At 26.7% G+C, this 12918-nt stretch overlaps 2 protein-coding genes across 2 annotated transcripts; one reads left to right on the forward strand and one right to left on the reverse strand.

Moving 5' to 3' along the window:
• Positions 1-2916: 2916 nt before the first annotated feature.
• Su(fu) (suppressor of fused domain protein) lies at positions 2917-10842 on the reverse strand. The gene is made up of 10 exons (XM_089220145.1): positions 10426-10842; positions 10151-10346; positions 7930-8022; positions 5660-5841; positions 4561-4789; positions 4232-4392; positions 4075-4156; positions 3871-4005; positions 3574-3781; positions 2917-3476 (listed from the first exon to the last, which is right to left on the reverse strand). The coding sequence occupies exons 2-10, from the start codon at positions 10327-10329 to the stop codon at positions 3405-3407; spliced, it is 1341 nt and encodes a 446-aa protein (XP_089076271.1). The 5' UTR covers positions 10330-10346; positions 10426-10842; the 3' UTR covers positions 2917-3404.
• Positions 10843-11216: 374 nt separating this feature from the next.
• On the forward strand, positions 11217-12115 carry rtv (QVR superfamily protein rtv). Its single transcript, XM_089220146.1, has one exon. The coding sequence runs from the start codon at positions 11578-11580 to the stop codon at positions 12043-12045; it is 468 nt and encodes a 155-aa protein (XP_089076272.1). The 5' UTR covers positions 11217-11577; the 3' UTR covers positions 12046-12115.
• Positions 12116-12918: the final 803 nt, after the last annotated feature.

Raw genomic sequence — 12918 nt, forward strand, 5'->3', positions numbered from 1 at the left:
AAAAAAGCGTGTTATTTCAGATTTGTTTGCTTTACAGGCCTATAGTCTATTATAGCCCTATATATACTAAATTATATACCTAAGTCCTTTATGTAAGCAAGGATGGCGAGGTACTTAAACATCAGTAGGTACCTACCGCGATTCATGGAGTGCCTATTGTGATACTTACATTTTAGACATCTCGATACAATTATATGAAGTACCTATCGAGTATTTTGTATCTTGTACCTATCTATAGTATTTCATAAAATAATTTATGACGCGATACAAGATACCTACAATAAATTGAATAAATTCTGATTTTATTGTCAAAATAATAATTAATAATCTAGAATTAATATTTTTATTTAATATTGTAGATTGTTGGAAATAATTTTTTAACCCAGTACCGATAAATCATAAAATATACCTATAGTTATAAATGTGATGTATATTGTATATAATATATATATATATATATATATATATATCTGTAACAGAAACACACGCACATTGAACTGGACTTTACGTCTATATGGCATTCTAATTACTTAATTAAGTACCCATCCCCATGACTTTTAAAAAGCCAGTGACTAATTTTATTAAAATGTACCGAGTATCTACAATCTAGTATCCTGATATTCTAAAGCCTGCAAGTATCGAGTATCTAGTATTTGCGATACTCCAAAGCCAAGTGTCTAGTATCTATAGTGTCTCGATACTCCTTTTTGAATATTTTGCCCAACCCTGGGTATACCTATACTCAATATTTGGTAGGCAAGGTACCTAGGTAGGTAATTGATACATATTTGAATAAAATTTCTAATTAAACACAAGTTTTTTTTAACTATATTAGTACTATATAAAATATCTACAACACAATTAATACCTACCTAACTGTTATTTGTTGACACCTAAATAATTATTTCGATTAGGTAGTCAGCATAAACTATATACAGTCTATAACTTACGCTTACCTAATCATTATAGTAGTATTAATTATTACAGTCATTATTATATGCTGTTATTATAATACTAATAATACTAATACATAAATATATAGGCCATATAGGTTAGGTAGGTACCTACTAGGTATTGAACAAATGAACAATGATAACTTTGGTATGTTATATTCATGTTTAATTATTATGTAAAATAATAATAGTCAGGGTTATTAATCTACTTAATTTTGTATGCTTATAAGGCTATAGGTAACTTATTTCCTTTAAAAAATAATAATTTATCAAAAGTAACATCAGATAATTTGTTCCTGGTAGGGTTATTTAGAAATCCGGCAAAAGAAAACATACGTTCAACAGGTGCTGAAGAACAAAACTTAGTGTTGAATCAAAAAAAAAAAATTTTTTAACAATAAAATAATTACATAGAATATTTAAAGATTTATTTTTATCAGACACAATTAAATATCTCTTAAACTTCTAGACGTAGGGTAGCCAATGGCTATAAAAATATACAAAACCCAACCTAAGTATAATATTTTAGTTGTTAAAGTAGGTACCTACTACCTAACTATATAATATAATTCAAATCCTAACATTGATTCCCCTTAAAAAAATTTCTGTGAGCGGCTATGAGCTTGGCTAACATTTAACAGTAGTTACAGAAACAAATTCACATGTCATCAATTTGAAACACAATATTCAATTGGAACTTGACTAAGTATTACAATCTACAGTAAATATTGATGATTAGTTTATAAAACTATTTTTTTTTACTGTTGATTTAAATTACAATTAAGCTTAATCGTTAAAAATTATTATTAATAAAATTATTCAATGTTTTTTTTTTTTTTTTTTTTTTTTATTAATTACAATTTGTAATATATAATCCATAACACCACAAGTACACCATAAATATTACCACTTACTAGTGATTTAAAAAAACCTTAGTAATTCCTTCATCTTTGCAAAATAACTATTTATTTAATTATATATTTGAACCAAATAAAATATTAAGTATTAATATTTGGTTAACTAGCGAACAAGAACCTTTAAATATAAATAATGGGCAAAAACGGTCTTAATTTGAGATATATAATATCAATTATCTATGAACTCCCTATGAAAGACTTGAGTTACCCTTCTATAATTTCTAAAAAAAAAGATGTAGTGGACTTAAGTACTTAAGTCAGCCAAAGAAGATAACAGGTAGTTAGGAAAAAAATAGTTTAGCTTGCTCTAAAAACATAAGCCTACTATATGTATTCTATTAAGATGATAATCTATATTATGGATAGATTAATGAACAGCCAAACCTATCTATTAATGCGGCCAATGCGGGCAAGATACATTTTTTTTAAATAAAATAGTTATACAAAATTTTTTGAATATTGACATACTGCTATAATAGGTATGTGTATTCAATATTCATAATTTTTTTTACTGATTTCAACATTTTTAAATGTAATTCTGTATCATTTTATATTTGCATTACTTATAAATTAATAATAAAATAACATAGGTTATTTTACGATTTTTAATTTGATTAAAAATACTTAGCGAATACCCAATATGGTAGGCCACATACTAAACTAATACTCTGAAAACTTAAAATAACTACAATAAAAAGTAGTCAAAATTGAGTTACAATCTTATTCTTAGATGGTGTCTTTATTATGTTATAACTACTAAACTAATTTATTTTACTATAAGGCATTGGTAATATAGTAGGTTAGATTAATTGTTGCCAAAAAAATGCTGTATGTTCCTGTGTATATTATTTAATAATATAGCTTAAGATTTTCAAGTACCCACAAATAATAGTTTTACTTTACAACAAAATAACTAAGATTATTCTTCCCGAAAACTATAAGATTAATGAAATCGTTATTGATCCCTCGAAGTATAAATTAGATACTAGATTCAGCTTCTTACCATCAATGATGCTGAAGTAGAAAATCAGAGCATTTATACTAAATTTTCAGAAAGTGATTGCAATTAAAATAAATCACGTTTATTTTGTTTATAATCCTTGAAGTAAGACATTTTATTTATGAATACTACAATTAAACAATAATATGATATGTTTATGAAGCACTAGTTTTTTTAATACTGCATGAAGTGTTGACAAACTAAATTAATAATTAGTTACTACATTTATTTGATGGTGTTAAAACGGTTTGAAAGTGAATTGGTTTTAAATTTTTAAAGTACATAGTGCAAGTGTTTTAACTTTTAAAACGGTTTACATTTTTTAAACCGTTTTAACGCCATAATATAAACGTAGTGATTGTAAAAATAAATATAATTATAATAATAATAAAATAATAATAATAATAATAATACATATTAGATAAAGATTAATCAAAGATATAGACATTAAGAGGAACTAATATTATAAGGCATTTAGAAAAAGAAAACAAAAAAGGGTCAATAAGCTAAGAATAATCAAGTTAATTTTGAATTTTATAGATTATCTGGATTAATTGTTATAGTTAAATTTCTGTCAGGCCAGTTGATAGTTTTTGGCAACGGCTCCTATAAAGGTATAAAAATAAATATTTATTATTATTTCCTAAATAAAACAAAGATTGAAATTTAAAATACATATTACAAGCATTATAAATATATTTACCATAACTGGCTCATTGAGGAACTTTAAACTAGATTCCATTGAATCGAGGAAACTATTTGGCACTAGCACCTGCAACCAAGATCCTTGTGCTACAAATGGTTTTTCTTCACTGACAAGAGATCCAGATACAGACGGAGCAACAAAAGTAATAGTTGCATCACCAGTTAATGCTTTAAAAGTAAAATGACGACCATGCCTAATTCGACCTCTAAAAATTAAATTTGTATTTAATATTTTTCATGAATTTTAAAGTAGATTAAGTATTATTTAATTAAATACACAAATTAAATATTATACTTCAAAACAAAAGGTAGTAAAAGTCCGGCTTCTAAATTAAATGTTATATGGACATTTTCTATAAATTGTTCTTGAGACAATTCTGATAATTCACAACTTTTATAATTTGAATTACCATCAGTTTCTTTCAAATCCCTAGAAAATAAACAAGTTAAATACTTGTTACATTTTTAAACTTTTTATTGAAAAATATTCAAAAATTACTCATTTGGTGCTCCTGAATTATTAATAATACGTAAATTGTTCATGGAATGTTCAACTGACTTATAAACTAATGATTTGTCACCTAAAATTTTAAAATCATTACTTGAGTATATAAGTAAATGGAAATATAAAATTTATATATAGGTAGTGTACATACATCTGTTATTTAATTCTTCCCATGAACAATGAGCACTTATACCACATAGATTTGAACCTTCAGTTTTGATACCTTCAGCAATTTCATCATGGACGGAAGGATCTACATCAAACATACTTTCACCTCTACGCATGTTTGTTATTAGCCATGAACCTCCAGTACTATAATAATAGCATAATAACATAAATAACATATAAGAATATAAAATAGCACCATTTTAAACTCTACTATACAAAATTTAATATAATATACTTTAATAATTTTACAAATTATACTAAATTAGTATAGTAGGTTATTTTTTGTTTATATTATAAAAAGTGTATGCTTACACTGAATGTCTTTTCAATATTTGCAGTACTCCTGGACCATTCCATCTTTGAACAGTTTGTAATTCTTCTAAGCATGCACCAACAATTTGAACAAATCTTACAGATCCGTGTGGTGTGACGGTGACCTGTAGTTGAGGATCTTCACCCATTAACATATGTTGTAGACGGCTCTCGCTACCATCCAAACCACAATGCCAAGACACGTGATCACCAGCATATAATGTATTTCCTGTAATTTTACTCAATGTTACTCATAAAGTAATTATAAACATTGAATATGGCATGAGCTCTGATAATTGGTATCATATTAGGTAAACTTAATTTTGGATTATAATACAAGAAGGAAATACAGCTTCTATAGATCCTCAAAAATACATATGGGATCAGATAGCACTTTAGTATTAGTAGACTAGTTGTCTCACCCAGTTTTTCTCACGCCAAGGATATATTATGTTTTATAAATTTATTATATTCCATATGTCTACTAATTATAACTAATATAATATGTAACTAATGACTACTATTTTTAAATAAACAAAAAAAAATATATTTTTTTTTTGTGAGTTAAATCAAGTATAAGCTATCCTTATAGGAAAGGGAAAGGGAAAGGGTTGAAAATATAAGCAGTTAACATCAAAAGAAATCTATAAATTGATTTGTATTGGAAAGAGTTTTTAAGACTAATGACTATAAACAAACATTAAACTCTCATATTTGTTTTAGTATAACATTTATTTATCCGAGGCTGTGGATGGGATAATTTATTTTATAATCTGTAAGATGTAATTAATGGCAAGCATTAACAAATAAATGTAAAATGTATCAACTTCAAAGTCATAATAATGACCATACTCCGCCTTACAAACATACACAATATGGAAAATTTTACATTCATAAAAATACATTTTACTTTGGAATTCATAAAATTAGAGTAAATCTACCTCTCACAAAATTTGTAGGCAAGAATATTATCAAAGACATCTCAGAGGATTTTATTGATATTATTAATTTTAAGAAAATTATGATAATTTTAAAATGTAAAAAAAATATACAGTTTAAAAATGGAGATAAATTCTTGTGTGGAGTCTTTTAACTATACCTGTTTTAAAAACATATTTAGCAAGTGACTGCATCAAACGAGCAGGCCAAGTAGGAGGAGATGTTTCTGAAGAGTCTTTAAGAAGGCGAAATGTCAATTCAAAGCCAAATCCACTTGGCCCATCTGGTCCATTTTTAGTATTATGAACACGATTATCACCGTGCAAATCGGATAAACCAAAACTATACAATTTGATCAAATAATTTGATTAATTACTAAAACATAATATGTATAAATAATAATATTAAATGTTATAAGCAATCTTTAATCTTTATTATTTATACATCATGACAAATACATTTTTCACTTATGCATCATGGTGTTTCACTTAACACTCATTATTTCAAAAAGTATTAATGCTTTTAAAAACATTTTTTTATTAGTTTCAAGTTGTTACAAAACAGTGATTTGATTTTATTCTTACAATTTTTTAAGTTTTTTTACTTTACTGAACGACAAAAAAAAATTAATATTCAAATTCAGAATATTTTTCTAAGTATTTTGATATATAAAAATCGAATTCAGGACGAGCAGTATTAAATTATAATTATTTTAAGTTTAGATGAGTTTAGTGAAATTGTATGTAGTTACCTCCAACAAAATTTGTCCACTACTCTGCACATCTAAGCTTTAAATACTTTTTACTCGTAAGCAACTTGTTCCCAAATATAAATGATTTTTATAAATTGAAATACATATACAAATATTTTGCTTTAGAATAAAAACTGTGTCATTAAAAAAGGTAAAAACTTTGAAAAATGATTTAAAAAATATATTGAAGATGACACTATACCTGCATGTGTTGCATCTGTCGTACAAACGTACAATATTGCGAAAACTATTTTACGCGGTATAGAACCACCAAGGCTGTAATCATAACTAAGAAACAAAATGTTCACACAATAAAAAGCAAAATATTAACTATGCATCATCATTTTTACTTTTTTGATATCACAAATACAAAAAAAAGTTATTCAAGTTTAAAACAATGGTAATTTAAATAGTAATTTTATTTTTTTATTTGTGAAATCGCAAAATAAAAACAATGTTGCACAATAAATATTCTTTTTTTTACAGTGTGAAACTTTCGTTTCTTAGTTATGACTACAGCCTGAAAGGTTTAATCTCGCGTAATATAGTTTTTGCTATGTTGTACGTTTCTAAGACAGAGACAACATATGCGGGTGTAGCGTCCTTTTAATATATATATTTTTAACATCTACACCACGGACCAACCCACTACTCAAAACACAATAGTAGCTGACTTTGTGGACGACAAAGCACTACTTGCATGCTACTCTGATCCAGACATAGCTGCCGCTTATATGCAAACCTATCTTGACCTACTAGCCTCATTGTACATAGAATGGGACCTGAAATTAAACAAAACGAAATCGCTCTACTCTACCTTCACACTACGTTCCAGAAACTGTCCACAACTATTCCTCAATAATCAATCTCTACCCTATTCTCAAAACGTCAAATACTTTGACTAACCCTAGATCACACGGGCTCCTCACAAACGATCCAAATGTTTAACGCTCAATGATCGTAGCCGCCAGCTATACTTACTGACTTCTAAACATATTCATCTGAACAACAAGCTCCTTATATACAAAATGCTAATTAAATCAATATGTGTCTATGGCATACAGCTCTAGGAATCAGCAAAACTTACTGACATCAATAGAATACAAACCTATCAATTCAAAGTTTTAAGACAAATCATTAAAGCACCATATTACGTTTCCAATCACACACTCAATCACGACCTCTCCGTACCCTTTGTTCCAGACGTGGCTATAAGTTATAGCCTATAACACACAACAAAAGATTTCATAATTGCCTTTTAAACCACAGAAACCCATTCATGCACGATATCTCTTCCTAGACTACCCTGGAAATCCTCCTAAACAGCTCAAGCGCAAATGGTGTAGAAACTGCCTGATAGACTTATATTTAATTTTAATACTCATGGTTTTTTATCGTAGCACCTCCATAAGGAGGCTTCTACACTCTGTTTAATCTGCCATCTTAAATTATTTTTTTATTTATTTATTTACTTCCTCAAATGTTTTTATTGTTCATATTTTTGTAACAAATTGAATAAAACATTTAAAAAACAAAAATAAAATATATATTTTTTTAATGAGCAGAAACCAAGTAAATATTTTATATTTCATAAAACATTTAAACTTTATTTAATAATGAGTGGTTTGTTATGAAAGAATCATCTGGTATAGTATACAACTAATTAATAATATAATTACCTAATATAATGCCAATGTGGTGGAATACCAATCATTCGATCACCTGGATTATTATACATACTAATATAATCTAATGGATCTGGACCACCGAGCCTGCAATTATATAATATACAATTCTTCTATTATTATTCAAAAAAACAATAAGTAATAAATCATAACAATTTTTCTAATACAAAGATAATAGTTTATAAATACAATATTATTATACAGTTATATTTATAATATACACTCAATAATCTAATATTATTGAATAAATAACAGCTGACATTCCAAAAATGGCAGATAATTTAATTCATTTAACATCTATCTAAAAAGGGACCAACTTTATACATTTTTCCAAAAGTTTGACACAGAAAAAAAAAGTAAGCACAGTAACCAATACCCAACCTAAATAAAAAAAATAAAAATAAAATAGCAATAATATTAATATTTTCATACAAATTTAAGATAAAAATTGATTCTTAGAAAAAAAACTTTAACTAGCACCTATTTAACATGGTAATACATTTTATTGCATATCTTTTCTTATTCTTCATACTTTAGTTCATACAAACAATTTTTATAATATTATCTAATATTATTTACTGATTATTTTTAAATTTAATTAATAAATATAAACGTACAGGATGAAAGTAATACATTTTTTTAATTTTAACTTCTATTTAAAGATTTGTATTCTGGTACTCATTATACTTAATATGCAATATTAAATTATTCAAATGAACATGTGTTAACCAAAAATAGATACAGACAGGAAATGATAATAAAAAGTGGCCTTTTAACCCTCATCCAACCCTACCCTACCCTACATCAGTTAGTTGTTCACACATTATATTTTTAGACACATTTTAAGTTTAAGTCTTGTATAAAATAACCTACAGAAAACAAAATCAACTATTTAAACTAAATAATTATATATCAATAATATTTAACTTACATCAAAAAAAATAAATTTATAATATAGTTAAATTAAAAATACTGAATCATATACTCATACAAGAAATATATATTTCTTTTTTATATATAGAATTAATATTATATATTATATTTTATTATAGATAATCTAATATTAAATGTTTCATATTCTTATAAAAAATAAATATTTATTTCAAAATTTTCAGCGACTCATCAAACATATAATTGCAACCAACAGTTTGGGAATCTCAGAATTCTAGTATCTTGTAAAAACTATTGCCTATTATCATATCAGAAAAGTAATAGTAATAAGTGCAATGCAATTATAATGATATAATATTTTTTGTTATTCACTCATACAAGTGTGTTACACTTGTGGAGCTACAATATTGTAAAATTTTTAATTAAAATAAAAAAAATCTAGATGATGTATAAATAACATTATAATAAAATGCTACTATTCCATACAATTTTAAGAATTAAATATTAAGTCTAATTAAAAATGTTGGCTACAAAATGAGAAATCCAGAACCGATTTGTTATAAATTATTGATGTGATAAATAACAATAACAGATGTCACAAGATTAATTTAAGGAAAATTTAATTATCTTTGTATACATTATTTGTGTAAAATACTTACCAATTTATTATTTAAATATCTAATACTATTGTAAGATCATAAGCAAAGGTTGGAATCAACTAGTTAAAAAGTTATGTTTTTAACTTTTCAATTTAACTAGTTAGTTTATTTTCTAATCAACTTATGAACTTAACTAGTTTAATTGACTGTTGAAATAACTTAGTTTTTCTCAATTTATTAAAAATAATCCATCAACTTAATTTTTGGTATATACGTAAATATTAATATAAAATTTAATTAATCCAATAATACCTATAATAACACAATCATTTCTATTCTTTTTTTGATAAAATAATTTTGTATATTGATATATTTTATTAGATTAGTTAGACACAAACATTCTTTATGTGATTTACATTTAAAAAAAAAGATTAACTTATTAGAAACTAACTTAAGTTAATGTTTTTTTCCATGTTTACTTTTAACTCATCAATTTAAAATGTATAATTTGACATTTGGTAACTGTTTACTAAACTTAACTTGAGTAAATTATTTTTATTAACTTGCCCATCTTTGATAATTACTAATTAGTTACAAAAACAAAATTATTAGGTATTGTAAAATAAAAATGAAAGATGAAGATACATTTTTTAGCAATATATTGACAATTATGACTACCTATATCAAATTAGTAATTAACAACACACTTAAATATAATTTCTCACCAGAACTTAATTACAGTTGTGGCTTGTAGAGGATTACACTGATCTGGGTATATCCTTTTACACAACATGTAAAGTGCAGCAAGACCAGCTGGTGGAGTTTGTGGTATATAAGGCACTTCGGTAATTGATCTTGGAGTGCGCATACAATGCACTCCATTCTGGTGATCAGATTCATTCATTTTCTTAGTTCAAAACACTAAAAATAGTTAAAAAGTGTGTTAAACAGTAGGTAGAATGAAATCTAATATTCTTTGATTAAGGTGTATATTTCTTACCTATAACATACTGTAGATTCAGAATTATTCGACATTCGACAACAAGAACTTAATTTCAAACTGGAAGAGGTCTGGGTACACAAATTGTAGACGATAATCACATCGACATAATACAATGAATTTAAGTACACACTAAACCGTACGACAACACGGCGTACACTACTGTAGTACTGTACTACTGTAGTTACTGGTAAAGTACTATTGGACGAACAATAGTTATCAGTTACTCGCAGGTTGCTACTAGCCGGCAAATGCACGAAAGTAGTCAATGGTAGTAATTCCTACTTAAGTACTAACCGTATAAAAAAGATTAATTAGCAGTAGGTACGTTAACAACGTTACTGGATAGTGGCTACAATGTTTCTGATTGTTGAATGGTGAGTGCCGAGTACCGACTATAGTATTTACTATTTACTAATTTACAGTAGGTATCCCATATCAGACATTTTTTGAAAGATATGATTATACAGAGTGTGTCAAATATATAAGCAATATATATATTTTAATGTTATTTTATGATAGAATTTCAGTACATACAATTAAATGAAAATAAAATCATTTCAAACAAATCTGATCACAATCATGGGTAGACTTTAAATTGTATCTTTCAAATATCTAAATCAAATTGAGATCCACACATAATTAATGCTGTACGATGAAATTGGCCGGCTGCCACCTGTTTATTCAGTCACTCTGTATTTTGAATTTTAAATACAAGGTTCCTCAGTCTAGTCAGTCTTCATCGCCACGGTGCCGTGTAGTCGTGTGTCGTCATTCCTGTTTTTCATTGCTACCAATACCTACCTACCGACTCTACAATATTCAAATACTATATGAAATTATTGTTAATTGGTATAATAAAGTCTTCCTAAATGGTATAAATATTAAAATATGGATTATATTATGTATATTTTTTAGACAAGAACATTAAAGGTTTTTTTCTCCTAGCTTAGAATATTTGCAAAGTACCTATTTACTTACTTTAAATAATAAGGAAAACGTATACATCTTATCCTGTCGCCTGTAGCTATCTTACGTTCTTCCACATGATTTTACCTGTTGCATCGAGAGTTAAAGTGAAAGTCTGTGTTTGGGAATGGCATACAAATCGTAGTACAATCATTTGATCGTCAGTCATCAACACACTGCACTATGAGCAATAAGTCGACTGTCGTAATAATACTCTTAGTGTCAATACTGATCAACTCTTCCGACAGCGTTGTTAAACGATGTTTCAGTTGCCGTTCCCGTGGAGACTTAGGAAGCTGTAAGGATCGATTTAAGTACACCAACCTCACACAAATCAGTTTAGAACCCGGTATTGGAGTGGAAGCTGTGCCTTGTGCCTCGGGATGGTGTGGTAAAATAATTGAAACTCGAAATTCTGATGCCAAAGAACAAGAATTCGATACGGCAACACAAAGGACGTGTTTGCAGAGAGGACCTTCAGATGGAGAAGAACGTTGCGATGACACCATGTGGGAATATAAAAAAGTTTTCATGTGTTTTTGTCACGGCGATCTTTGTAACAATGCACCACCAACTTTCAAAAGTTATAATTTCTATCTTTTTTCATTAACTCTCGGTATCCCTACTATACTTACTCAGTTGCTCACTTGATATGTATTTTTGCGATTAATAAATGGTTTTCAAACTTGTAAAATAAAAATAAATAAATTATGTCTTAATATTGACTGTTGTACTTCTTATTTACTTTTTTAAACAAAATAAAAAATATGTCTAAATCATTATTCATATTTTTAAATACAAGTCTTAGTGAGTCTTACTCTTTATTTGAAAGTAATATATAGCTATGTTTTAGGTATATTACTGTATATTATCTTAATAGGTACCATTTTTCAATAAGTAACTAAACAATAAAATATATAAATATTATTAATATATACATTAACATAATATTTTCAATTTTAATGTATACATTTAAAATTTATCTCATAAATTATTTAAATTTATTATTTTCAAACAGTATACCTGCTTATTGCATCATAATTACATAGGCACCCGCAGAAATTTTTCTAGCAATGTTAGGATGGGGGGGGGACAATGTTATGATTTGAGGATAAATATTATAATTTTACTAGGTGTTTTAAAATAATAACCTTTTTTATTATACTAGTATACAATATATTATATTTTATTATATTACAATTTATTTTATACTTTAAATTTGTTGTATAGTATATAGTAATTTATCTTAAAACATTCAATTAACAACAAATATTTTGAAAAATCCAGGGGGGAGCAAATGTCCCAGCTTGCACCCCCCTGTGGACGCCTTTGCATAATTAGATATATCAGAACCATACTGAAATTATATTAATAATCATGAAAAATCATTGAATATTAACATTATGATTTGAAGATTGGTGTACCTATATTGTACTTCAAATACAAATATTTGTGTATAAGTATTCAGTATTAACTAAACACCTATTTTAATTATATAAAATATAATAATAACTGTTGTTAATA

Source organism: Diuraphis noxia, unplaced genomic scaffold, assembly GCF_037042655.1.
Source record: "Diuraphis noxia isolate RWA-SAM2 unplaced genomic scaffold, SU_Dnox_SAM2 contig0002, whole genome shotgun sequence".
Classification (NCBI taxonomy): domain Eukaryota; kingdom Metazoa; phylum Arthropoda; class Insecta; order Hemiptera; family Aphididae; genus Diuraphis; species Diuraphis noxia.

Coding starts and splice junctions, on each gene's coding strand:
- rtv (XM_089220146.1), top strand. CDS start 11,578: ATGAGCAATAAGTCGACTGTCGTAATAATACTCTTAGTGTCAATACTG.